Consider the following 27830-nt stretch of genomic DNA (forward strand, 5'->3'; position numbering starts at 1 on the left):
AAGGCCACAATAAGGTCTGCTCAGAACCTTCTCCTCTCCAAACTGAACAACCCCAACTCTCTCAGCCTGTCCTCATAGCAGAGCACCTCCAGCCCTCTGAACATCTTTGTGGCTCTCCTCTGGACTGGCTCAAAGAGTTCCATGTCCTTCTCGCGTGGAACTTCATGATGCAGAACTTGTTCCTAGCATCCAATCTGAATCTGCTCTAGATTGAAACCTTTTCCCCTCATCCTATCACTGCATACCTTTGTAAACAGTCTCTTTACATCTCTTCTGCAGGTTGTACACCCCCAGCTCCCTCAGCCTCTGCTCATAGGGCTGTGCTCCAGGCCTCTCACCAGCTAAGAAACTAAACAGTTCTCTGATTCTAAAGAAACAGAATTCACTTTAGTTCCTAAAGAAACTAAACAATTCTCTGATTCTAAAGAAAAAGAATTCATTTTAGTTCTTCAAGAAACTAAACAATTCTCTGATTCTAAAGAAAAAGAATTCACTTTAGTTCCTCAAGAAGCTAAACAACTCTCTGATTCTAAAGAAGCAGAATTCTCTTCAGTTCCAAAAGAAACTAAACAATTTTCTGATTCTAAAGAAGCAGAATTCACTTTAGATCCTGAAGAAACTAAACAGTTTTATGATTCTGAAGAAGCAGAATTCACTTTAGTTCTTAAAGAAACTAAACAGTTCTCTGATTCTGCTTCTAAAGAAGCAGAATTCACTTTAGTTCCCAAAGAAACTAAACAGTTCTCTGATTCTGCTTCTAAAGAAGCAGAATTCTCTTTAGTTCCTAAAGAGGCTAAACAATTATCTGGTTCTTTGGGGGGGGCATTATTAAAACACTAAGATTTCAACCTTCCTGAATAAGAGGCTGAATATTGGCACTGCTGTGAAGGGAAATGCAACATCACTGATGTGATGGTCAAAGCCAGTTGGGTAGGATGTCCTCAAGCCCGTAGTAAAAACCCTGTCAGCATCTTTGCTTCCTCTCTCTCAGCGCCACTCAAATCTCTCCAGGCTTTCCCCTGCCACTTGTTTAGGTAGATAAAATAACTCTTTAAGTAGTATATTGAAGCCTGTGTTAATATGTGCTGCTTATTGCACCTAATGATAGTCAGTGAAGGGTTATGCTAAACACCCCCCCCCCTTAAAAACAAGGATGCTGCTGAACGGGAGAGAAAAATGTGTTACCCAGGCAACTGCCCTTGTGCAGTGGAGAGAAGTGAGCATATGGCTCTGTGCTCCACGTTATTTCAGCATCTTTAAGCATTAAGAATCACACATGTAATTGCCTGTGAAAAATTACTGCTCAGTTACTGTATTGTGTGGTCATAATAGAAGTAAATGACTACGTCATTGTGGGGAGAATAGATCTGTTGGGAATCACTGGCGGGCTCGGGCTACTTAAGGAGCAAAAATACAATAAGAAGAAAATAGCTGGTTTAATTAACATGGAAAAATTGGGTTAATTTGAATTCAGCTGGCACAGCAGATATTAATGCCTCTTCTTTAACAGACTGCCTAGAACCACACGATTGGTACACTTTTCATCTTCCTGGTAGTAGGAATAATTGCTTTGAAAACCCGAGGTTATTTTAAGCATCCCTCTCTGACTTCTTAGGGGGATTTATTGCTTGTGAGAACTGACAAAGAGTGCTTCTGCCAGTTTATAGTCTTGTAGCTGTGTTAATATGTGGAGTTTTAATCAAATCCAGGCCTAAAAGCAGAGAATGTGTTCTTGGTGTGGTGCTGTGTTTGTTTCCCTGTTCTCTCATCCTTACTGCCTTCGTTTTATGATCAGGTTCCCTGCCTGGTGAATGTGGGGCAGGCTGTGGATGGAGTCTACCTGGACTGCAGCAAAGCCTTTGACACTGTCTGCCACAACAAGCTCCTGGCACAGCTGGCAGCTTGTGGCTTGGACAGATTCATTCTGATAGGGGTCAAGAACTGGCTGGAGGGTTGGGCCCAGAGAGTGGTGGTGAACGGCGCCACATCCAGTTGGCAGCTGTCACTAGTGCTGGGCCCCAGGGATCAATGCTGGGCCCAGTCCTGGTCAACATCTTTACTGATGATCTGGACCAGGGGATTGAGTCCAGTATCAGTATGTTTGCAGATGACACCAAGCTAGGAGCAAGCATGGAGCTGTTGGAGGGTAGGAGAGCCCAACAGAGGGACCTGGCCAGGCTGCATTGGTGGGCAGAGGCCAATGGGATGAGACTGAAGAAGGCCAAGTGCAGGGTTCTGCACTTTGGCCACAACAACCCCAAGCAGCACTACAGGCTGGGGACGGAGTGAAGAAGAGGCTCAGGGCAGAGCTCATTGCTGTCTACAACTACCTGAAGGGAGGCTGTAGCCAGGTGGAGTAGGTCTCTTCTACCAGCAACAGAAGAAGGGGACACAGTCTCAAGTTGTGCCAGGGCAGGTCTAGACTGGATGTCAGGAGGAAGTTGTTGGCAGAGAGAGTGATTGGCATTGGAATGGGCTGCCCAGGGAGGTGGTGGAGTCGCCGTGCTTGGAGGTGTTGAAGCCAAGCCTGGCTGGGGCACTTAGTGCCATGATCTGGTTGATTGTCTAGGGCTGAGTGCTAGGATGGACTGGATGATCTTGGAGTTCTCTTCCAACTTGTCTGATTCTATGAGGGACTCTCTCTCCCAACCTGTCCAAATGCTTTGTTCTTGGCTGTTAGTGCACACTGAGTGGGAGTTTCATTGAGCCAGCTGCAGTGGCATTGCAGCCCAGGTCCTAAGGATGCAGCTAGTTTCTAATGAACAAAACAAAACCAAGATCATTTGGTTTATGTGTATTTCTTGATACTTGTTACACTGCATTTTCTGTGTCTGAGAAGCAAATCTTTGTTCCCCAGGTACTTGCCAGGTGGACCCATTCAGTGTGTTTCTTGCTATGTTGCCATCAAGCAGCCTTGAGAGAGGGCAATCTTAAACCTCCCAGACTGCCAGCAGGCCCTGCAGCCACACTTTGGATGATGATTTTAAAGTGTACAGCCTAGACATTAAAGAAGCAGCAAACCAGAGAGTAGTTGGCCCTTGCCTCTTTAGGAAATAAGAGTTTGATCTTCATTTGAACTCTTGGCTGTGACCCAGGGAAGTCAGAAGCGCTCCAGGTCTTTGCTGTATCAAATCTACCGCTGGAAACAAAGCCAAATTCTCTTAATTTATTTCTGCTAAGGAAGGGCACCTCTGCTTTTATCTGTGCTCCTGCATGGAGAACCTGGCTGTGATGATGAATTGGAGTCAGTTGCTCTTGGGCTTGAAGAAGAATGTGCAGACTCCAGCTCGAAATGTGTGACTCAACGTGCAGCACTGGAGGGCTGCGCTGGGTGACTAATAAATTGCTAGCAAGCTGATAACACCTTCTGATCGCTTCCTTCTGAAGTGAGTGGCAGCCTGTAGCTCTTGAATGGGTTTGCTTCCCAAAAAGCCTGAAGCATGTGAGTCTTGAGGGAAGTTACTCATCTCTTTTTTGGCTCTCTGTCTTGCCAGCACAGGGAGGGAGTCTTCCCCAGAGGGCAGTGCAGGTAGACATGAAAGCTGAAGCGAGTCGCCGCGCCGAGCGCTTCGCTTGTTTTATGTTCTGTTGCGACTTGATGAGAGGAATAGTTCCTTGTCTAACAGTCATTTCCAGCTAGGGATACAAAAGCCTCCTGACAGCCATTTCAGGATAAATTCCAATCCCTGTGATAACATTTTTGTGCACTTTCTGCTTACAGTTTGATCTGGGTTGTATAATCTGTGTTAATCTTGCGTCGCCCTTTCTTGCGAGCGGGCGGTTTCACAGCTCTTGCTTTTTTTTCCCTTCATCCCTTAGGTTGATATCCTTCCAAGAGTTCGTGGCATTTGAATCAGTCCTGTGTGCTCCAGATGCATTGTTCATAGTAGCCTTTCAGCTGTTTGACAAGACTGGCAAAGGAGAAGTTACTTTTGGTAAGACTCTCTTAATTTAACCCCCCTTACATATGTCAAACTCCCTTTCACCTTCTCTTCCAGTAGGAAACACAGGGGTTGGTAGTGGAACTAGACTGGTGCCAAGCAACTTTCTGGTTGAGGTTTTTTTTTTCAGTCATTCACTGAAGTCAAGGTCATGGTCACCTTTCTGGGGTTTTTGATTCTTTTATTTTTCCCTGAAAAGCCTTGTGCAGGTCTTCAGGAGAGCAGTGAAAGGTGACTACGGGAAACGATTGGAAAACCGCAAGGAAGCTGCCAGGAGAGTTGAGTCTGAAATTACCCTCAATTATTTGTTGTTTAAATTGGCTATATTTCAAACTGCCTTCCTTTTTATGGCTTTACAAATTTTCTTCTGTGAGAGGTTTTTGGGGTTTTTGTTACAGTCATCAATCATCTTCATCTTCTCTTCTTCTCGCTTGCTCCCTGTGATAGGGCAAGGAGCAATGGGTGTAAGTTGCAGCACAAGAGGACTGGATAGGCCTGAGTGATAGGTTGGGCTGGATGACCTTGGAGGTCTCTTCCAACCTGGTTGATTTTATGATGATGATGATGAACACATTGGGGAAATTATTTACTGGAAGGGTCCCAGAGCACTGGAACAGGCTCCCCAGAGAGGTTGTGGAGTCTCTGTCTCTGCAGACTTTGAAGGTCTGTCTGGATGTGTTCCTGTGTGACCTGAGCTAGATTATGTTGCCCTGCTCTGGCAGGGGGGTTGGACTGGGATGATCTCCTTGGGTCCTTTCCAACCCCTAACATCCTGTGATCAATCCATTATTGCCCAGTTCAGCTGTGCTCTGAGAGGTGTGGGGTCTGCATCAACAACAGGAGAAACAGACCAGCTTAAAGCTTGGGGATGGGGACTACTTTTTTCAAGGTACCATACAGACAGCCTGCAGGACTGGCTGCCACCTGCCTAATGTCAGGTGAAGGAGGGTTCAGAAGTCACCAATTTTGTATAACTTCAGCACTTCAACAAGTTGGGGGGGGGGGGGGGAGTCAGATTTTGTTTTTGCCCTGAGTACCTACAGTGGATAAAATTGCTGTGTCTAATCTGCTAGGTTTGGACATAGAATCATAGGATGGTTTGGGTTGGAAGAGACATGATTAATCCAGATGAATGAAGTTTTGTTAATTGATTGTTAAATAGATACTATTTGTTGTCATTGGAGTTTTTTTTCTTGTGTTTATTTTGGTTTTTCATTATTTTGGTTGTCTGGTGGAATTGTGAAAGGTGTGGGTGTTGTGTGTGATGTTGCTTGTTAGCTTTTTCTGCCCCTGTGCTCAGCACTGCTCAGGCCACATCTTGAGTGCTCTGTCCAGTTCTGGGCTCCTCAATTCAGGAGAGATGTTGAGGTGCTTGAAAGTGTCCAGAGAAGGGTACCAGTGCTGGGGAGGGGCCTGGAGCACTGCCCTATGAGGAGAGGCTGAGGGAGCTGGGGGTGTGCCGCCTGCAGAAGAGGAAGCTCAGGGCAGAGCCCATTGCTGTCTACAACTACCTGAAGGGAGGCTGTAGCCAGGTGGGGTTGGGCTCTGCTGCCAGGCAACCAGCAGCAGAACAAGAGGACACAGCCTCAAACTGCACCAGAACAGGTTCAGGCTGGATGTTAGGAAGAAGTTCTTGCCAGCAAGAGTGATTGGCATTGGAATGAGCTGCCCAGGGAGGTGGTGGAGTCAACATCCCTGGAGGTGTTTAAGGCTGGATGAGGCACTTAGTGCCATGGGTTAGTTAATTAGAAGAGTTAGGTGCTAGGTTGGACTGGGATGTTCTCAGAGGTCTTTTCCAACCTGGTGAATTCTGTGATATTATCAGGGATGCTAAAAGATTTGAAGGTGTTGCAGGAAGAGCTTTGTCTGCTCAGCACCTTGATGAAGGCGATTGTTTGTGCCTAAGAGGCTTGTGCATGTGTGTGAACAGAGAGGGCATGCTTTTAAATCAGGAGGGCACACCTATTTTGCAGAGGTTTTGTTCCAGCACAGACAAACAGGGCTCCTGGAATGCCTGTGATGTGCAGGTTCTTGTCTGCATCGGAGCCTCTGGTTGCTTGGAGCACTCATTAATAATCTAGGAAGAACTGGAGTCATTTGAGCTGAATGCTGAATCAGTCCAACTTCACTTTTTAACCCTTGGCAGTCTGTTTCCTATTGTTCCTGCTGGCAAATGCTTCCCCTTGGGGTTAGACACAATGAATCAAGGCATTTGCTTGGCATTTGAAGTCCACTGAAGTCATTCTGGTGATGAGAGAAACTCTAATGCCAGGCTGCATTTAAGGTATTTGAGAGAGGAGATGTGCCAGTGTTGGCTGAACCTCAGGTAGTTTGTCTTCAATTCCTTCCTCTCCCTCTTTGAAAGCATAAATCCCTTGGTAACTTATGTCTAGTCCCTTGTTGCCACTCCAGCAAGTGCCTGGAGTGGAGTGCATGGAAGAGCTGTCTCAGTGTTGTGCATTCTCAGCAGAACAGGTTGACCTTTAGGCAAAGCTGGGTTTTATTTTCCATCATAAAGAAGGAAAAAAAAAAGCTTTCTCTCCTCCCTGCTATGATTCCCTCCCTCCACCCCTCCCCCCCCCAATATTTTCATGCATAAGTTATTACAATACTCTCCTGTAACTTTGCCACTCAGTGCCTCACTCGTGTGTCTTTTTCAGGTTAATTATGAGATCTTTTTCCATTGACTTGAATGAGAGTGGGATCAAGTCCTTATCAAGGGTAGGAGACTTAAATAGGGGTTTTGTGTCCCGTGGCATTACAGTGTGAAAGGGACAGAAGAAAAGGGAAAGGATCATTTTTCACTACGCTGCTGTTAAGTGTAGTATCTCCAGGATCCCATTAGAAGCCTGTACCTCATTTTACTGTTGTAAAGAAGCTTATCTCTGCAGACATTGCTTTTCTCTATGCTGAGCTCAGGATCTAAATATTTTAGCTCATACTCAACAGAATGTAGAGCTTCCTATCTGCAAACCTCACATTTTCTACTCAGCAAATCATCCAAATCTTTCTTCACCCCCTCCCCGCCCCCAACCTTGGACAGGCTTAGCACCTTGGTAAAAGCAATTAATAATGGACTTTCTGTCAGTCAGCTTTTACACTGAATGCCACATGCAGGCTGTGACTATTTAGAGGCATGTTCTGGGTCAAGAAGTTTCAGGTATTTAATGCTTTTAATTGATTTTGCTTGGAAAAAAAATGCTGCACTCTTCCCTGTAGCTTCTGCCTTGGAAGTGCCTTTGCGTTTTAGCCTGATGCTGACATCTCTGCTGCTTGAAATGTTTCCTTTCTTTCAAGCTGCAGGTTAACTGTAGCTGCTTCTTTGACAGAGCACTTTGAAAAGTGCTGATCTGCATGGCTGGGGGTGGTGAGGGGGGGAAGTATTTCTAGTTTATTGCTTTTGGAGGTGAATGAAATGGCCACCAGTAAATTAGTGGCCGGTGGCTGAGTGGAGGCTACACCTGGCTGCTGCATCGCCCTGTAGATTTATCTGCTGCTGAAGTGTCAAAGCTTTGACAGTTTGCAAGGAGTTAAAGCTCTCAGCAGGAAAGTGGGAGGAAGTTTAGCTGGCTTTTAAATTCGAGGCAAAGAGCAAACCATTGCTTCTTACTGTTGAGTGTTGACAGGCACATAAAAGCTGATAATGTAAGTCCAGGGGTTTAAGAGACTTAGCAGAGTTGCTTTTTTGTCGTATGACTGTATTTTAATGCCTCATTAAAGAAGCAGAGCCCTTTGAAAGTCTTTACTAGATGGCATTAAATGAAAAAAGAAAGGCAAGATGATTGGCTAAAAATGTCAGTGTTTAAAAACTTGCTTGTTTTAACTTCCATCTCTAATTTCGGGTGGGTAAATGAAATGATGGCAGCAAACGCTTCGGAGCTGTGAGTAACGCAGCTTCTGGAACTTTCTTTTGCTTCTGCTGGTGCTCACAGCCCTAGTGAAGGGCAAAACCAACATGGGGGGGGGTTGGAAAAAGGGCACAAAAAGAGCTGTGGCTACCTAGGTCTGAGCTGCCACTTCTGATATGGTTTAAATTAGAATTACCCAGCAGACAGAAATTGTTGCTTTCGGATTGAATGAAACAGAGCCATGGTACAGTCTGGGCTCTTCTTTCTGCTTTTGGGTTGGGCTTTTTTGTTTGGCTTGGTTTAGTTTTAAAAGCTTCTCTTAATTCAAGCTGAAAGCTGTTTCAAAATGAATGCAGTACTCTGCTGCTTCGAGGTGTAGGAAGGAGCATGCTGGAAACCAAAAACTGAACAGAAATAAACCCTGCCTGAGAAAATGCAAACCCCAGATCCTTCAAACCCAGCAAACAAGCAAAGGGACTGGGGCAGCCCAAATTGTTGCTTGTTTAGCCTGACAGCTGCAGAATCAAGCAATGTGCTCTGCTTTTGCCTCGAGGCAAAACTTATGTGTAGACAGCAGCCATCGTGGGGCTGTGCTGTTATTAATTACATCAGTTCTTAGATAAAACATTAATTAAGGCTGCATCTCACTAAGCATCTCCTGTTTGCTTACCTGAGCCTTGAATTGACTGAGTGCCTGTTTGTAGACTTTATGAAAGCACAGAGGATCACAGAAGGTGACTCTTAGAGTCATAGAATCAGCCAGGCTGGAAGAGACCTCCAAGCTCATCCAGCCCAACCTAGCACCCAGCCCTGGCCAATCAACCAGACCATGGCACTAAGTGCCCCAGCCAGGCTTGGCTTCAACACCTCCAAGCACAGAGACTCCACCACCTCCCTGGGCAGCCCATTCCAATGCCAATCGCTCTCTCTGCCAACAACTTCCTCCTAACATCCAGCCTAGACCTGCCCTGGCACAGCTTGAGACTGTGTCCCCTTCTTCTGATGCTGGGTGCCTGGCAGCAGAGCCCAACCCCACCTGGCTACAGCCTCCCTGCAGGGAGCTGCAGACAGCAATGAGCTCTGCCCTGAGCCTCCTCTGCTGCAGGCTGCACCCCCCCAGCTCCCTCAGCCTCTCCTCACAGGGCTGTGCTCCAGGCCCCTCCCCAGCCTTGCTGCCCATCTCCAAACACCTTCCAGCACCTCAACATCTCTCTTGAATTGAGGAGCCCAGAACTGTACACAGCACTCTTCCAACCTAAGCTCCTAACAGAGGTTTAAACACTTATGCCTCCTCAGAGTTACTCCTCCGATAATGCTCTCAGACGTTCTCAGTATGCAAAGAATTGTTACAGGAGTCTCACAACTGCTTCCCTGACCCAAAGGATTAGGTTCAGACTGTGTGAGCTTTTTCTTAGAGGATTATTTCTTTTCTGCTTTGCCCCTGTAATTGCTTGGCATGGTTTGGCTCTTCTGATGGGGTCTGTAATTACTTTGTTGTTGTTGTTGCACAAGCCCTGGGTTAGCAATGCCCAACCTGGTCCACTCAGTGCCATCTACAGCAAGGAAAAGCTAAATCTGAGCCACACCTACTCAGGGAAACATTTGCATGGGTTCATAGAATGGTTTAAGTTGGAAGGGAACTTAAAGATCATCTAGTTCCAACCTCCCAGTCCTTGGCAGGGACACCTTGCACTAGCCAAACTTGCTTCAAGGCCTTATCCAACCTGGCCTTGAACACCTCCAGGGAGGCTGTGGATGACAGAAGCACAGAATGTGATCAAAGATGTGCTTCTGTCATCCACAGCCTCCCTGGGCAACCTGTGCCAGCATCTGCCAGCCTCATTGGAAAGAATTTCTTCCTAATCTCTGTTCTAGATCTGCTCTCCTCAAGCTTCAGTCCATTCCCTCTCATCCTATCACAACAGTCCCTTGTAAAAAGTCCCTTCCTGGCTTTCCTGTAGCCCCCTTCAGGTACTGGCAGGCTGCTGTTAGGTGTTCCCAGGAGCTGTCTTCTCTCCAGGCTGAACACCCTCAGTTCCCTCAGCTTGTCCCTATAGAGTAGGTTCTGCAGCCCTCTGATCATCTTTATGGCCTCCACTGGACCTGCTCCAGGAGCTCCATGTCTGTCTTGTGCTGGGGGCACCAGAAGTGGATGCAGAGCTCCAGGTGAGATCTCAGCAGAGCAGAGAGGTAGTGCAGAGGGGCAGAGTCATCTCCCTCAGCCTGCTGCTCTCGCTGCTCTTGGTGCAACCCAGCACACAGCTGCCTTCTGGGCTGCCAGAGACCACTGCTGCCTCATGCTGAGTTTTTTATCAGCTGACATCCCCAGGTCCTTCTCCCTGAGACTGCTCTCAAGCCACTCCTTGCCCAGCCTCTATTTTTGCTTGGGATTGCCCTGATCCAAGTGGAACTCTGCCTGATGAGGAGAGGCTGAGGGACCTGGGGCTGTTTAGTCTGCAGAAGAGAAGACTGAGAGGGGATTTAATCAATGTTTATAACTATCTTAGGGCTGGTGTTCAGGGGGGGATAGAAAGGCTCTGCTCACTGCTCCCTGGGATAGGACACAAGGAGCAGTGTTTGGAAGCTGCAGCACAGGAGGTTCCAGCTCAACACAAGGGGGAACTTCTCTCCTATAAGGGTCCCAGAGCCCTGGCACAGGCTGCCCAGAGAGGCTGTGGAGTCTCCTTCTCTGGAGCCTTTCCAGGCCTGTCTGGAAGTGTTCCTGTGTGCCCTGAGCTAGATTGTGTGGTCCTGCTGTGGCAGGGGGGTTGAATTGGATGATCTCTTTGGGTCCTTTCCAACCCCTGACATGCTGTGAGCCTGTGTAAGACCTTGCACTTGGCCTCATTGAACTTGATCAGGTCAGCTTGGGCCCATGTCAGAAGCCTGTCCAAAGCCCACTGGATGGTATCCCTTCCCTCCAGCTGCCACCCAGGCCACTCAGCTGTGGGCATTTGTTGGTTTATAAATGACAGATGCCTAGAAACAATGATCCCAACACTGCAAATGCAAATTTGGTTTAGTCTGGGTTTTGTGGTGGTTGCTGTTGTTGTTTGTACAGGATTTTGGCAGTTTTAATTAGAAGAGAGTGTGAAGTAGACTGAGTTGTATTTCTTTCCTCCAGAACAGCTGTTGAAATCTTTTTGATAACAATTTCTGGTGGATTTCATTTCTAGACATATGTCAGCTTGGCAAGGCTTTCTTGTTTTGTTTTTTTCTCCCTTCTATCTAAAATGTTATGTAACCAGGCAGGCTTTCAGGAAGGTATCTTAAGTAAAACAAAGGCTGTTTAGTCACAAAGTCAATCTGTCACTTAGAAGCTCCATCCTTTGGCACTGTTGTGTTTCACTTGGTCTAGAAGATGCAGCTGAGTTTTCTAAATCACAGAATCAACCAGGTTGGAAAAGACCTCCCAGATCATCCAGTCCAACCTATCCAACCAAGATCATGATGGTTAGGTTTGTTCTTGGGTGTTGGTTTTACCTTACCTTTTGGTTTCTTTGGGGTTTTTTGGTTATGTTTTTTAAATCCCAGAATCCTGGGTTTGAGTTGGAAGGGACTTCCAAAGCTTATCCAGTCCAACCCACTCCCTGCACTCAGCAGGGATATCCTCCATCACAGCAGGTTGCTCAGAGTCTTCTCCAGCCTGACCTTGTACATCTCCAGGGATGGAGCCTCAGCTACCTCCCTGGGCAATCTGTTGCAGTGTTCCAGCACTCTCATGGTGCAGAACTTGTTAATCATAGAATCAGTCAGGGTTGGAAGGGACCACAAGGATCAGCCAGTTCCAACCCCTCTGCCATGGGCAGGGACACCCTAGGTCAGGCTGGCCAGAGCCTCATCCAGCCTGGCCTTAAACACCTCCAGCCATGGGGCCTCAACCACCTCACTGGGCAACCCATTCCAGCCTCTCACCACTCTCCTGCTCAACAACTTCCTCCTCACATCCCGCCTGACTCTCCCCACCTCCAGCTTTGCTCCATTCCCCCTGAGTCCTGTCACTCTCTGAGAGCCTAAAAAGTCCCTCCCCAGCTTTTTTGTAGATCCCACTCAGATGCTGGAAGGCCACAAGAAGGTCACCTGGGAGCCTCCTCTTCTGCAGCCTGCACAGCCCCAACTCTTTCAGTCTGTGCTCATAGCAGAGGTGCTCCCTCCAGCACCTGTTGTTCCTAACACCCAGTCTAAACCTCCCCTTCTCCAAACTCAAGCCATGAAAGGATAAAAACCTGAGAGCATTTTCAGCAGATAGGTAAAGCTTTTAAGTCTCTTTTAAGTCTGTTGTTGGGGCTAATCCATGAAGGCAGAAGGATGTTCTCTGTGATGATGTTTTCATTTACATAAACTTAACCTCTAGGCATTGTCCTTGTGGAAAGGTTTGGATAAGAGGATGAAGCTATAACCAAATAAAAACGTTAAGATCATTAAGTCCAACAACTACCTAACTGCTGAAGCTGGTGCTAAACCATGCCCCTCAGCACCACATCTCTGCCTCTTTGAAACACCTCTAGGCATGATGAGTGAACCATTTCCCTGAGGAGCCTGTTCCAGGCTTTGAGAACCCTTTCAGTCAAGAAGTTTCTCCTGGTGTTCAGCCGAAACCTCCCCTGGTGCAACCTGAGGCCATTTCCTCTCCTCCTCCTGAATGACTTTGGTTCAGCAGCCAGTGCTTGTCTCCAGCCTGCTGAGCTTTTCCTTAGGGCTCATACAGGACTTTATGGCTTCCCGAGGAAATTGGTTGCTGTCATCTTTCAAGTCTGATTAGGACATCAAATCTAAAAGAGCAGTGTGGGCAGCAGGGCAAAGGAAGTGATCCTCCCCCTCTACTCTACACTGGTGAGACCCCACCTGGAGTACTGCATCCAGTTCTGGAGCCTCTGGGACAAGAAGGATATGTGCTGGAAGGTGTCCAGAGAAGGGCCACCAGGATGATCAGAGGGCTGGAGCTGCTCTGCTAGGAAGAGAGGCTGAGGGAGTTGGGGATGTTCAGTCTGGAGAGAAGAAGGCTCTGAAATGACCTTATTGTGGCCTTGCAGTATCTGAAAAAGAGAGCTGGAGAGTGACTTCTTAGGCTGTCAGGGAGTGATAGGACTGAGAGGAATGGAACAAAGCTGGAAATGGGGAGATTCAGCCTGGATGTTAGGAGGAAGTTCTTCATCATGAGGGTGGTGAGAGCCTGGAAAGGGTTGCTCAGGGAGGTGGTGGAAGCCTCATCCCTGGAGGTGTTTGAGAGCAGGCTGGGTGAGGCTGTGGCCAGTCTGACCTAGGGTAGGGTGTCCTGGCCGTGGCAGGGGGGTTGGAACTAGATGAACCTTGTGGTCCCTGACTTAATTCTGTGATGTGAAGGACACTCAGCAATGTTGGGCTCAGCCTCACCTCTGTGTACAACAGAGACTCTACAGCCTTTGCTGCTCCTTCCAACCATAACATGGATGTGGTTCACATGTGAACAGAAACAACTTTTAGTGAGAGAGAGACTGCAGCCTCCTGCTTCTCTGCCCTGCTGTGGCTACCTCTAAGGGTACTGCACCCTGTTGGAGCTGTTCCAGGCTCTTCTCTGCCTGGAGAGAGTCAACCAATTCATCTTCTGAGGGCAGCCCAACAAATATGATAAGCTTTTACTTTCCCAGACGTTACCTGGAGGTGAAAAGCCACAGTGAAGGCTTCTATTTTTGTGTATCTCTGTGGAGCTTTATTGCACTCCTTTAAATGATAGGTTTATACTACACAAAAGAACCACCCTTGATTGTAGGAACTTTTTTAATCATTTCTGAGCAGTGTTTTTCTGAAGAGCTGAATGTGGATGCAGAGCAGTATGAGATTGGCATGCACATGTTGTGTGGCATCTTGTCAGGAAATCAGCAGAGCTGCTCAGAAACTGTTCCAGTTGAGTGGGTCAAAAATCCACTTTTTTTTGGTGAAAGGCTAAGTGTAGATTTGCACAATTGGCTGTAATGGCTCCAATTTTAACAGAGATAACAGAGAGCACTTCCACTTGGTGGGGAAATTCAAGCATACTGCATGCTCAGATGGCTAAAATATTGTGCTTGCTGCTGCTGCTACATGCTCCTTAAAAAGAAAAGCAGTAGGTGTGGAATAGGTGGGGGGAAAGCCAATTTGAGAGAGAATTTCAACTGTGTCACTCTTTGGTTAACAGTGAGCTGCTGTTTAGCCAGCTAGGATTCTCTAGAGATCTATGTCATATAGTCATAGACACTTTGGGTTGAAAGGGACATTCAGTTCAACCCTCCTGTAGTCAGCAGGAGCATCCTCTGCTAGAGCAGCTTGCCCAGAGCATTGCTGAGCCTGACCTTGAGTATCTCCAGGGATAGGGTGTCAACCACCTCTCTGGGCAACCTGTTGCAGTGTTCCAGCAGCCTCCTGGTACAGAACTTGTTCCTCACATCCAAGCTCAATCTGCTCTGCTCTCATTTCAAACCATTGCTCTCAGTCCTGTCCCTGCAGGCCTTTGCAAACAGTCCCTCTGCAGCCTGCTTGGAGCCTCCTTCGGGTACCAAGATGCTTCTGTTAGGTCTCCCTAGAGCTTCCTCTGCTGCAGGCTGCACACCCCCAGCTCCCTCAGCCTCTCTTCGCAGGGCTGTGCTCCAGGCCCCTCCCCAGCCTTGCTGCCCTTCTCTCAACACCTTCCAGCACCTCAACATCTCTCTTGAATTGAGGAGCCCAGAACTGGACACAGCACTCAAGGGGTGGCCTGAGCAGTGCTGAGCACAGGGGCAGAAGAACCTCCCTTGTCCTGCTGCCCACACTGCTCCTGAGCCAGCCCAGGATGCCATTGGCTCTGCTGCCCACCTGGGCACACTATTGGCTCATCTTCAGCTACTCTCTCCCAGCACCCCCAGGTCCCTCTCTGCCTGGCTGCTCTCAGCCACTCTGTCCCCAGTCTGTAGTGCTGCTTGATCAGCACTGGCCCCAGCAGCGATCAGCACTGGCCCCAGCAGTGATCAGCACTAGTCCCAGTATTGATCAGTACTGGTCCAAATATTCCCTATTAGAATTAACCCAAAAAGAACTCAACATGATTACTGGGGGCAGCTTTTGGGGGAGGATGCAGAACCTTCCACACCAGAATGCATTTAAATTGTGGCAGCAGCAGCAGCATTTACACCAATTTAAGCTTGACTTTTATTTCAATATTTCCCCCATCACCTTGTAAAATTGTCCTGGAATGACAGATTGAGAAGGTTAAAAACTTCAGCCAAGCTTGAAGAGCTGGAAGAAAGTGTTTTGTTATTACAGATTTCAGTGTGAAATTCCAGCTAGCAAAACACTCAGGCTTGTCTCATTTAGTGTTTGTAAATTGGAAGATTTGCTGCTATTTAGCAGTTAATGGCTAATTTATTCCTCCCCCCCCCCCCCCCTCAGCAATTTCAGTGCAGGACTTGATTTGATAAACTGCTAAAAGAAAACAACAAAACCCCAAACCCTGAGAATGTGTTGGTAGTGCTCAAAGTGAAAATTGCAGTTCAGGTAGGTTTTGGGGAGAGAGAGAGTTGAACATTTTAATTGAACTCAAGATAGTTTTATACTAATCCAGTAGTGTTGTGGGGGAGTACATTTGGTGGTGCATTTGAAATGGAAGTATTTAAGTGAGGGGAAAAAATGTATGTTAATGCTTTGCAAGAAAGTGATTTATTATTATTATTCCCTTTTTTTTCCCCTCCCTGCTATCTATCTAAGCAAAATAGTTGTTAAAAGAAATGGAGCTCTCAAGTCTGGAGTGGAGACTAAAGTGCAAAGTTCAGGATCATTTCTTCGTGCCAGGAGTTTGCTTTTTCACTTGGATTTGTTGAATCATAGAACCAAAGAGTTATAGAAGCAAGGAGGTTGGAAAAGACCTCCAAGCTCAGCCAGCCCAACCTAGCACCCAGCCCTGGCCAAGCAACCAGACCATGGCACTAAGTGCCCCAGCCAGGCTTGGCTGCAACACCTCCAGGCACAGCGACTCCACCACCTCCCTGGGCAGCCCATTCCAATGCCAATTACTGTCTCTGCCAACAACTTCCTCCTAACATCCAGCCTAGACCTGCCCTGGCACAGCTTGAGGCTGTGTCCCCTTGTTCTGTTGCTGGTTGCCTGGGAGAAGAGCCCAACCCCACCTGGCTACAGCCTCCCTTCAGGCAGTTGTAGACAGCAATGAGCTCTGCCCTGAGCCTCCCCCAAACAATATCAGTGTTTTGCTTGGGGGGAGTTTCAGGGAAGGAGGAAGTGAATGAGCCTCTGATCCTTGTGCAAGGGACAGGCTACTCTGAAATCTCTTCCTTCTTCTGGAAAAGTGGAGTGGGTGCTAGCAGGGAGAATCAGCCTCTTTGTGGGCAAGGCAGGCTGAATTCTTCATGCTGCTTCTTGAAAGGATGTCTGTCAGAAGCAGGAACTTCATGAATCATAGAATCATAAAATGGTTTAGATTGGAAGGGACCTCAAGGATCATCCAGTTCCAACCCCCTGCCATAGGCAGTGGCACTTCCCATTAGAACAGGTTACTCAGGACCTCATTCAACCTGGCCTTGAACACCTCCAGGGAGGCTGTGGAGCACAGAATCACCCAATGTGATCTTTGATCACATTGTGTGGTTCTGTGCTCCACAACCTCCCTGGGCAACCTGCACCAGTGTCTCACCACCCTCATTGTAAAGAACCCTTTCCTAACATCTAGTTTCAGATCTCCCCTCTGCCAGTTCAAACCCATTCCTCCTCATCCTGGCATTACCAGACCTTGTCAGTAGTCCCTCCTCAGCCCTCTCCTGTATCCCACTTCAGATACTGGAAGGCCACTCTAAGGTCTCCTCAAAGCCTTTTCTTCTCCATCATGAAGGTGATCTCCAGTGACACATCATAGAAGTTGATGTCCAAGAGATCTCCAAGCTCTTCCAGTCCAACCTATCACCCAGCCCTAGTCAGTCAGCCAGACCATGGCACTAGTTGCCCCATCCAATCTTTGCTTGAACACTTCCAGGGCTGGTGATTCCACCCTAAATAAATGGCTTTCAGCAGAGGGACAGGACCTCACCCTGCACCAATTGCCTTTCCCTCCCCTTGCCTTGAGAGCAGAGTTTTGCTCCTGGAGAATGCTGGCAGACAAGCTCCAAGCCCAGCTGTGCTGGAGCTTGAAGACATGAATGAACAGTGCTGTCCTGGGGGCACTGATGTTGTTTGGAGAAAATTCTCCCAGGACATTAGGACTTGGAAGTGCTGAATTTGAAGAATTTGAGGTTAACTGGGGTCAGTCTTTCTGTTTGTAAGCTAAATCCAGCTTCTCCTTTCACCACTGATTCCCCTGTGATCAGTGGGTGGTGTGGCTTAAAGGTGAAACTGCTTGAGGGGTGGGAATAGGCCTGCAGTCTCCTCTCCCATTGCTGTGATGCCACTTTGCTTTAGAACAAGCTGTCCTTGGGGCTGGCACCACCTGCAGTGCTTTTGGGTCTGCACAGGAGGACATCTGCCCCTTTCACCTCCCTGGGACCATGCTTTATGCTTCATTCACTTGGGTGCTTCCTGGCGTTATCCTGGCTCTTGGCTGTGCCAGCCTGCCCTCAGTTTTCCCAGCCTTCTTACCTGAAAGTGGGAATTCTGCCCTGGTTGGGTTTCCCCAGGTCAGCAGAGCCTTGGTGCCTGGCTGGCATGGGCTGAAGCAGAAGCCAGAACTCAACTTGCCCTGGAGAAGAGACCTCAGAGCCACAAGGAGTCTGTTCCCACCTTTGCTTGTGGTGCTGGGGTGAGCTGGAAGGTGGCTCCCAGGCCTGCCTGGCAGGCAGAGGCTGGCTCCAGCGAGGTGGCTCCCAACTTGTTCTGCACACAAGCAGGCACAAAGCTTTGCTGATTTCCTTGCCCCCAGGCACCAGCCACGCTTGGGAACTGGCTCGCAGCTCTGCTGCTTGCAGAGACAGACAGGAGCTGAGGGTTTGGGCTCCTAGTCTCTCTTTCTTCCACAAAGTGCAAAGGGAGCAGGAGACCAGCTCCTGGCCCTGCTTCTGGGCAGGGAGTGTCTCCTGGGAACCAGCTCTCTGTGCCCACGAGAACTAGCAGGAGACAAGGGCTGACTCTTGGCTGGCAGTGCTGGAGGAGTCATGAGGCAATTAGGGAGATGTGTAGCAGTTGGGAACCTCTGGCCTTGAGCTTGTCCGTGGAAGATAGCTTTGCCCTGTATTTCTGGCTGAGACAGACTGTCACATTGCAGTGGGTGCTGGTGTGTGAGCCAGCTGCCTCCTTAGATCTTGTTGCTGCTGACATTACTTATCCTACAGTCGTAGAACTGCTTAGGCTGGAAGGGACCTCGGAGGTCATCTACACCAACCTCCCTGCCATGGGCTGCGACGCCTTTCCCCCAGGCTTGGCTGCTCAGGGCCTCATCCAGCCTAGCCTCAAACACCCCCAAGGAGGAGGCATCCACAAGCTCCCTGGGTAGCCAATTCCAGAGTCTCACCACCCTTGTACTGAAGAACTTCTTCCTGATCTGGAGTCTAACCCTGCTCTCCCTCAGCTAAAAGAGCGTTGCCCCTTGTCCTGTTGCTGGACACCCTCTGCAGCCTTCCTGTAGCATCCCCTCAGCTATTGGAAAGCAGCTCTAAGGTCTATCTTCTCTCAACAACCCAAGCTCCCTCACCCTATCCTCATAGCAGAAGTACTCCAGCCCTTGGATCATCTTTGTGGTCTCCTCTGGACTCTCTCCACCATTCCCATATCCTTCTTGTGCTGAGAACATCAGAACTAGACTCAGTATTCAAGGTGAGGTCTCACCAGGGCAGAGTAAAGGGAAAGAATCCCCTCTCTTGCCCTGCTGGCCACACTCCTCCTGATGCAGTTCCAGCCCTGTGTGGTCCTCATTACTGCTGGCACACCTTGCTGCGTTGCAGCTGGTTGTTTCTTCACCACAAATGCCACATGGTGCCAAAAAGCCTGCCAGGCCTCTCATGAACTCTTGCCCAGTTATAGTCTGTTGAGTTTAGTAGCCATAAACTTGCATTTAGGTGTCATCAAACTTGTTACCCTTGTAGCAGAGGTCTAAGTCTGCTTAGTACTGGGGGTAGTGGAAAGTTTGTCTTCCTGCCTGCCCAGCCCCTGTCCTGCATTGTCACTGCTCCTGTAAGGTAACTACAGAGGAGTGGATCTTGACAGCTCCTGCTGGTTTTGTAGTTGATTTGGATGAATCTGGAGAACTCTGGGAATCACAGAATCAAGCAGGTTGGAAGAGACCTCCAAGCTCATCCAGTCCAACCTAGCACCCAGCCCTGGCCAATCAACCAGACCATGGCACTAAGTGCCTCATGCAGGCTTCACTTGATTTGGATGAATAGTATTAATTTGCCATTCCAAAATCTCTTATGTGTTTCTGTGCTTGTCTGTATTCTTACTTGATTATTAAATGTTCATTTCTCTTTCCTTCCCAGAGGATGCTAAGCAAGTTTTTGGCCAGACCACGATTCATCAGCACATTCCTTTCAACTGGAATTCAGAGTTCGTCCAGCTGCACTTTGGGAAGGACAGGAAAAGGCACCTAACATACCCAGAGTTCACCCAGTTTTTACTGGTGGGTCTGATGCAATTCAGCTTGTCAAGAGTAATAAGGATTCAAGGCTCAAAAGTCTTTGCCAGCTTGCAGTTTAACACTGTTGGGGAAGCCAAAAGATAGCCCAGGTGGAGGCTTTTCCAGCCAGGGTGCTGCAGCTCAGGAGTGTGTTGATAAATAGGATGTGCTAGTGGTAAAATTGCTGATGGAGGCTACCTGGTGGTTGGGTTTGGGGTTTTTTTAATTCCCTTTATCCCCTTTCCTCTCCTCTTTTTTCCCCTTTCCTCTCCTCTTTTTTCCCCTTTCCTCTCCTCTTTTTTCCCCTTTCCTCTCCTCTTTTTTCCCCTTTCCTCTCCTCTTTTTTCCCCTTTCCTCTCCTCTTTTTTCCCCTTTCCTCTCCTCTTTTTTCCCCTTTCCTCTCCTCTTTTTTCCCCTTTCCTCTCCTCTTTTTTCCCCTTTCCTCTCCTCTTTTTTCCCCTTTCCTCTCCTCTTTTTTCCCCTTTCCTCTCCTCTTTTTTCCCCTTTCCTCTCCTCTTTTTTCCCCTTTCCTCTCCTCTTTTTTCCCCTTTCCTCTCCATTTCTTTCCTTTGCTTTTTTGTTCTCTTTCTCAGAGCTGTGTGCAGAAGCTGTTCTCATGCACACTGTTCTCTAGACAGAGATGTGAAATCAAAACCACAGACCTTAAAGCCTTAAAGTCTCCTCTATATTTAAATCCACGAGTGAAACAAAAAATCTTCAACAACAATACTGAGCATTTTGGCCTCTGTTGCCAGACTGGCATTAAAAAGTAGTTGTGTCTGTCAGCAGCAGGTCTTAAAGGTCTTCTGCAGCCAAAGCCATTCTGTGATTCTGCACTTGCCAAACATGTTTAAGTCAGTGCTGATACCCAGCAAAGATGTTTTGCTGCAAGCTCTTTCCACACATTTTTTTACTTTAGACATCTTTTGGATGATCAGCATCTCAGGGAGATGCTTTGCTTGTGATGCCTGCCTGTCTTCCTTTTCCCTTTGTTTGTGGTGCCTGCCTTCTTGCCTGTTTTCCCTTGCTGGTGATGCCTTTCTTCCTGATTTCCTTTCTTGTGATGCTTTTCTTCCTTCCTTTTTGATTTGCTTGTGACGCTTTCCTTCTTTCCTCTTGTGGTGCCTGCTTTCCTTCCTTTTTTTCCTGTCTTGTGGTGCCTTCCTTCCTTCCCTTTCCTTGGAATTCTTGGTTATTTATGTTTTAGTGTGCTTGGTTACAGCCAGTAAAGCAGTGTGCTGGTACAAAAGGCTCAGATTGTCTATATTTCAGCAGCACTGTTAAAAATAGCCTTCAGTAGGAAAAGTGATCCTTGAGGTGGTGCAACACGTGAGTTTCTTATTTGTATTCCTCCTGAATGCTTAATGCCTGTGTTAGTATTTACAGCAGAGAGTTTTAAAATGGGAGCCTGCTTCAAGACTGCAAGGTTGTTTTTTCTCTTGTTTACACAAGTATGTTAGTTCCCAGTAGGAGGTAGTATCATTTTGATGAGGAATAATTAAGATAATGCTATTGAGACAAATGTTTCAAATTGACTTGGTAGAACAGAGCCTAATTAACTTTGTATGAAGAGGATGTCAGGTATCACATGATTAAATGGTATTCCCTCAGGTTTTGTAGTGACTGTTGTAACTCCTAAGTAGCTAAGGCACAGAGCAGGTCTGTGACAGAATAGTGAACTAGAGCCCAAACCAACCTCACGAGGTTCAACCAGATCAAGGTGAAGGTCCTGCACCTGGAGCAATCCCCAGTATAGGCTGGACAGTAACTGGCTTGAGAGCAGCCCTGGGGAGAGGGACTTGAGGGTGCTGGTGGATGAGAAGCTCAGTTTGAGCCACCAGTGTGCACTTGCAGTTCAGAGAGCCAACTGTGTCTTGGGCTGCAGCAAGAGAAGTGTGGCCAGCAGGTTGAGGGAGGTGATTCTTTTCCTCTGCTCCACTCTGGTGAGACTCCAGCTGGAGTGCTTCATCCAGTTCTGGCACCTCTGTTACAGGAAGGATGTGGAGGTGCTGGATGTGTCCAGAGAAGGGCCATGAGGATGGTCAGAGGGCTGGAGCTGCTCTGCTATGGAAACAGACTGAGAGAGTTGGGGCTGTTCAGTCTGGAGAGAGGATTCCAAGGAGACCTCCTTGTGGCCTTCCAATATCTGGAGAGGGCTACAGGAGAGCTGGTGAAGGACTTTTTAGGGTGTTAGGTAGTGATGGAACCAGGGAGAATGGAGGAAAACTAGAAGTGGGTAGATTCAGATTGGATTTTGGGAAGAAGTTGTTCCCCAGGAGAGTGAGGTACTGGAACAGGTTGCCCAGGGAGGTGGTGGAATCCCCATCCTTGGGTGCTTTTAAGGTGTTTTTGAGGCCAGGCTGGATGTGGCTCTGAGCAACATGATGTAGTGTGAGGTGTCTCTGTCCTTGACAGGGAGGTCGGGACTAGGTGATCACAGGCTTACAGGGTATTAGGGGCTGGAAGATACCCAAGGAGATCATCGAGTCCAACCCCCCTGCCAGAGCAGGACAATACTATCTAACACAGATCACAGACGAACACATCCAGACAGGCCTGGAAAGTCTCCAGAGAAGGAGACTCCACAGCCTCTCTGGGAAGATCTTTGAGGTCCCTTCCAACCCTGATAATTGTGTGATTCAGGAAGAATTCTGAGGCTGCTCTGAACATGCTGTCAGCACTGGTGCAGGCAGCAAGGACTTTCCAATAATTAATTGGCCTAAGATGCTGCTGTAGCTGTGCACCATCAGTGCAGCCTGTTGGGGTGCTCAGGCAGTGGCAGCACTTGAGTACATCTCTTTACCTACTTTCTGAAACACAGAAACTCCCCTGCAGCATTCTGTTGTAGATGCTGGAGCTTGGGCACAAAAATGACTCTCAGCACAGCTGGGAGAGTTAATGTTCACAAGGCATAGGAAGCCTTCCTTTAAGCTCTGTAACCTTTGGTGCTCAGCCTTTCCCTCTGATCTCCTGCCTATGCATGAGTCAGGCTCCTTGGTCTGATGTCTAGACCTTGGACCTTAGACAGCAGGAGACCACAGTGGATACCAAATTACCTTCCTGCATTCCTGATGTGTGAATGCTCTTCACGTTGCATTTAACATGGACCAGATGGTTCTGCTCCAGGTACTGCTTTGTAAGTACAATGCAACTCTTAATGGAATAATCTGGCTGGCTTCAAATTCATTCACACTGGCTCCTCTTATGCCACATAAAGGTGTTCCATATTCATTACCTGTCGCAGTGTTTGGGCTAATCATCACTTCTGGCAAAGCTGAAGCTATGTAGAAAATACCATTAGTATATTTTTTTTATAGATGAATCTCTTCTGGCTTTAAATTAGAAGAGTTTCTGTGGGATTCTTGAATATTTACATCCTGCCAGCACTCTTTTTTGGTCTTCAAGTAACAGAGATACCCAAAAGTATAGCCTGCAAACTGCTTGGCTCTTCCACACTTCACAATCTCTTTGCATCAACCCACAGCTCCAGGTGTGGGTTTGGTTTGTTGTTACTTATTTTCCCCTGCTTCTCATTTTGCTAGCTTCAAATTTCCTCGTGTAGTTTCTGCTCTGTCACATCTGTGCCTGGATATGGTCATGTTCCATCCTCACTGCAGTAGCAAGGCTGCCTCACAAAGGGCAGCACTGGTCCCTTTCTCAGCATGTAAAATCAGTTCCATGTGATTAATTTTAACATATGTTTAAATGTTGGCTTGCTAAATCCTTTTCCAAACTGTTTGGGAATGTCCTTGTGCCCAGCAGGTTGGTTAATGCAGTAGTTACTCTCTTCTAGTTGAAGCCCAGCATCTACTCCAGTGGAAAGGGATTGTGCTGCATCTGATGACTTGTAGATCACAGAAACATCCAGCCAGGTTGGCAAGCACCCTCAGGATCACCATGCCCAACCTAGAACCCTACTCTACAAGAGTCACCTTAGAACATATCCCCAAGCCCCACAGGAAGTTGCTGGCAGAGAGAATGATTGGCATTGGAATGGGCTGCCCAGGGAGGTGGTGGAGTCACCTGGAGGTGTTGAAGCAAAGCCTGGCTTGGGGCACTTAGTGCCATGGTCTGGTTGCCTGGCCAGGGCTGGGTGCTAGGTTGGTCTGGCTGAGCTTGGAGGTCTCTTCCAACCTGCCTGATTCTATGATTCTATGGTCCAAACCACCCTTAAACACATCCAGGGTAGGTGACTCCACCACCTCCCTGGGCAGCTCATTCCAGTCCTTGACCACTCTCTCCATGAAAAATCATTTTCCTAATGTCCAATCTAAACCTGCCCAGCCTCAGCTTGAGGCCATTCCCCCTTGTTCTGTCTCCAGTAGCCTGTGAAAAGAGGCCAGCAGCATTGGGATGGAACCTAGACATAAATTCCTATCTGAGTGGAAAGCAAAGGAGCTTTTAATGAGCTGTAAGTGAAAGTTGAAGTAAAACCTCTCTGGTAGGAAATGATTTGGTGAAAATTCTGCTACCAGCAGTGCCTGCCATGATCTGCAAATTAATTTTGCACAGAGTCTTATGCTACCTGGGGGAATTATGGACTTCCAGCATCAAGGGAGAAGCTTTGTTTTCTGAGCATCTTTAAATGTACTAAAAATCTAGTGGGAAAAGGTTCTTCGGGATGAGTAATTTGTGTTGCAAAGCAGTGAGGATTGTGTTTCTTCAAACCTTCATCTGTCTGGGGTAAACAATGTTGGGCTGAAATAGGTGAAGCAATAGAAATTATTGCAAGTCTAGATAGCTGCTCTGAAAAAAAACCTACAGCTCTGCAGTTTGGGGCTTTCAGTTTAGTTTTCAGGTGCTGGTTTTTGTATTAGCTGCATGTCCGCAGCGTAGCTGATTCGCAGGTTGCATCAGGTTGGGAGATTGTCTTGTCCAACCTACCCCCTGCAGTCAGCAGGGGCACCTCCAGCTGGATCAGGCTGTCCAGGGCCACATTGAGGCTGCTCTTGAATGTCTGCAGGGATGGGGCCTCTGAACAGTGCCCAGATCACAGAAATGTAGAGCTTGGAAGAGACCTCCAGGGATCATAGAGTCATAAAATCAGTCAGGGTTGGAATGGATCACAAGGATCAGCCAGTTCCATCCCCCCTGCCATGGCCAGGGTCACCTCACAGGGCCAGGGCCACAGCCTCATCCAGCCTGGCCTTTAACACCTCCAGGGATGAGGCTTCAGCTGCTGCCCTGGGCAACTTTTTCCAGGCTCTCACCACCCTCATGCTGAAGAATTTCTTCCTAACATCCAGTCTGAATCTCCCCATTTCCAGCTTGGTTCCATTCCCCCGAGTCCTATCACTACCTGACAGCCTAAAAAGTCCCTCCCCAGCTTTCTTATAGCTCTCTTCAGATACTGAAAGGTCACAATAAGGTCACTTGAGAGCCTTCTCTCCAGACTGAACATCCCCAGCTCCCTCAGTCTCTCCTCATAGGAGTCCAACCCCCTGTCAGTAAAGAAAGTAGCGACAGATCTCTCCCTGCATTTCCATGCTGGATGCTGCCAGCACGACACTGCCAGGCAGTGTCAGTGGTTACAATCAGTTGGCTGGGAGAAGCAGAAGAAAGCAGCATTTGCAGTTTCCCCATCTGTAATCCTTCTAAATTCAATTTATTTTCTCTTTGCTGATGCTGACACTTAATGACAAACATTTTTTTGCTCATAGGTTTCCACCTGCTGGGTGGTATTTAGGGAGAGAAGAGTTACTATACATAACTCCTCTGTAGAGCTTTCTGCCTCCCAGGTAGCTGCCTGCCTCGAGCTGACGAAGGATTTTTTTGTGTTCTTGTGCTCCTCTCACTGTAAAGCTCTCAAAACTGCTTGCTTCCAGCTTTCTGTTGAAATTACAGTCACAATTGGAGGGAAGCAAGAGCTTACATGGCTGAATCCAGCCAGAGGGAGCATTATTGCTGAATTGTAGCCCTTCCACATAGGGGGCTGTAATGTAAAGGCAACGTGACAGAACTGAAATGGTAACAGTTCCAGTGACAACCCCCACAGACCCTTCTCATCCGAAGCAGAAAGTCCTGAATTCTTCACAGAACCACAGAATTAACCAGGTTGGAAGAGACCAATAGGATCATCCAGTCCAACCTATCACCTAACCCTTCTAATTAACTAACCCAAGGCACCAAGTGCCTCATCCAGCCTCCTCTTACTGACCCTTCTAATGAACTAACCCATGGCACCAAGTGCCTCATCCAGCCTCCTCTTACTGACCCTTCTAATGAACTAACCCATGGCACCAAGTGCCTCATCCAGCCTCCTCTTACTGACCCTTCTAATGAACTAACCCATGACACCCTCTTAAACACCTCCAGGGATGGGGTCTCCACCATCACCAGGCAGCCTGTTCCAGTGCCAGTCACTCTTTCCATGAAGAATTTCTTCCTGATGTCCAGCCTGAACCTGTCCTGGCACAGCTTGAGGCTGTGTCCTGTTGTTCTGCCCCTGGGTGCAGAGAGCCCAACCCCACCTGGCTACAGCCTCCCTTCAGGGAGCTGCAGACAGCAATGAGCTCTGCCCTGAGCCTCCTCTTCTGCAGGCTGCACACCCCCAGCTCCCTCAGCCTCTCCTCACAGGGCTGTGCTCCAGGCCCCTCCCCAGCCTTGCTGCCCTTCTCCAAACACCTTCCAGCACCTCAGCATCTCTCTTGAATTTTGGGATCCAGAACTGGACACAGCACTCAAGGTGTGGCCTGAGCAGTGCTGAGTACAGGAGCAGAAGGACTTCCCTGATCCTGGGAATCATGGTGTTGAAGCATAGACCAGTCTTTTGCCTCCTCCTCTTCTTCCACTTTCCTCCTCTTTCTTTTCATCATACCTTTCAGGTACAGTTTTGTAAAGCAGGAAAGTTCAGGAGACTGAAATAAAAAGACAAGCCCCATTTGGGTGGCAGCATAGAGAAGACTCCAGGGGGATCTTAGAGCTGCCTTCCAATACCTGAAGGGACCCTACAGGAAGGTTGCAGAGGGACTTCTCCTGATGGTGTCTAGCAGCAGGACAAGGGGGAATGGATTGAAACCAAGGGAAACTGGTTCAGGCTGCATCTTAGAAAGAAGCTCTTCAGTATGAAGGTGGTGAGACTCTCAAATGGGCTGCCCAGGGGAGGTTGTGGATGCCTTCTGCCTGCAGTTGTTTAAGAGCTGGTTGGATGGGGCCTTGAGCAGCCAAGTCTAATTGAGAGACATCCCTGATCATGGCAGGGAGGTTGGAGTTAGATATCTCTGAAGTAGCCTAAGCCATTCTGTGATTCTGAAGTAGATAAGAAGGAAGGATGGCAGCTGCAGACCTCAGGCAGGTCTGATCCTAAACCATCTGAATTTACCTTTCAGCCTTCACTCTGTTCTCTTGAATGCTGCAGTGACATAAATACCAACTTAGAGCAGTCTGTATTCACTGTGACACTGTGCTGGCAATTCTCAGCTTGTCTGAGTCTTGCCTTAATGGGACTTTTAAGGCATGGATTTGCAAATAGAATGGAAACAGTGGGATAATGTCATGCTCCACTGCAAGATTTGCACAGTGGTGCTGACACACTTTGGCTCTGATTCCATTTGTTGAATCATGGAAGTTGCACACAGAGTATCCAATTGAAATTAGATTTTGTTTTCTTAAGTGTGAGCTCTCCTCTGTTCAGATGATGATTTTGAACCTAACCTTTCTTTTTATTTGCTCTCCCCCTCCCTGTGTTTTCAGGAGATACAGTTAGAACATGCAAAACAAGCTTTTGTGCAGAGAGACAATGCTCAGTCTGGCAGAGTCACAGCGATGGACTTCAGGGACATTATGGTCACTATCCGCCCACACATGCTGACTCCATTTGTAGAAGAATGTCTAGTTGCTGTAAGTAGTTCTGGTGTCCCACCTGGCAGAGAGCTGGGATACACCCATGGGATTCTTGTTTTGGTGTACTCCAACTATCCCAGCTTCTGGGTGCTTGTTTTTGAGTTTATATCTACACACATGGATGGAGGTGTTCAGGGAACATGTGGACATGGCACTCTGGGACATGGTTTAATGGCTGTGCTGGTGTGAACAGTTCTGATATCCCAACTGGCAAAAGCTGGGATACACCCATGGGATTCTTGTTTTGGTGTACTCCAACTATCCCAGCTTCTGGGTGCTTGTTTTTGAGTTTATGTCTACACACATGGAAGGAGATGTTAAGAAACATGTGGACATGGCACTCTGGGACATGGTTTAATGGCTGTGCTGGTGTTGGGTTGGAGGTTGCATTCAGGGATCTTACAGGCCTTTTCCAACCAAAATGCTTCTGTGATTCTGTGTTTCTAAGCCTTACTGCAGAATGTCTACAACTACCTGAAGGGGCATTGTAGCCAGGTGGGGGGTGGCCTCTTCTCCCAGGCAACCAGCAATAGAACAAGGGGACACAGTCTCAAGTTGTGCCAGGGTAGGTATAGGCTGGATATTAGGAAGAAGTTCTTCACAGAGAGAGTGATTTCCCATTGGAATGGGCTGCCCAGGGAGGTGGTGGAGGCACCGTCC

General features: G+C 47.9%; 1 protein-coding gene across 3 annotated transcripts in view; it reads left to right on the forward strand.

Moving 5' to 3' along the window:
* The window catches only part of SLC25A13 (solute carrier family 25 member 13), a 117254-nt gene that overhangs the window by 34230 nt on the left and 55194 nt on the right, over positions 1-27830 (forward strand). For all 3 annotated transcript variants that reach the window (XM_064166988.1, XM_064166989.1, XM_064166990.1), the window contains 3 exons: positions 3820-3935; positions 19192-19331; positions 27021-27167. In XM_064166988.1, the coding sequence (XP_064023058.1) occupies positions 3820-3935; positions 19192-19331; positions 27021-27167 (403 nt within the window). The remainder of the gene's footprint in view (positions 1-3819; positions 3936-19191; positions 19332-27020; positions 27168-27830) is intronic.

The sequence above is a fragment of the Pogoniulus pusillus genome, chromosome 28 (assembly GCF_015220805.1).
Source record: "Pogoniulus pusillus isolate bPogPus1 chromosome 28, bPogPus1.pri, whole genome shotgun sequence".
NCBI classification, from domain to species: Eukaryota; Metazoa; Chordata; class Aves; order Piciformes; family Lybiidae; genus Pogoniulus; species Pogoniulus pusillus.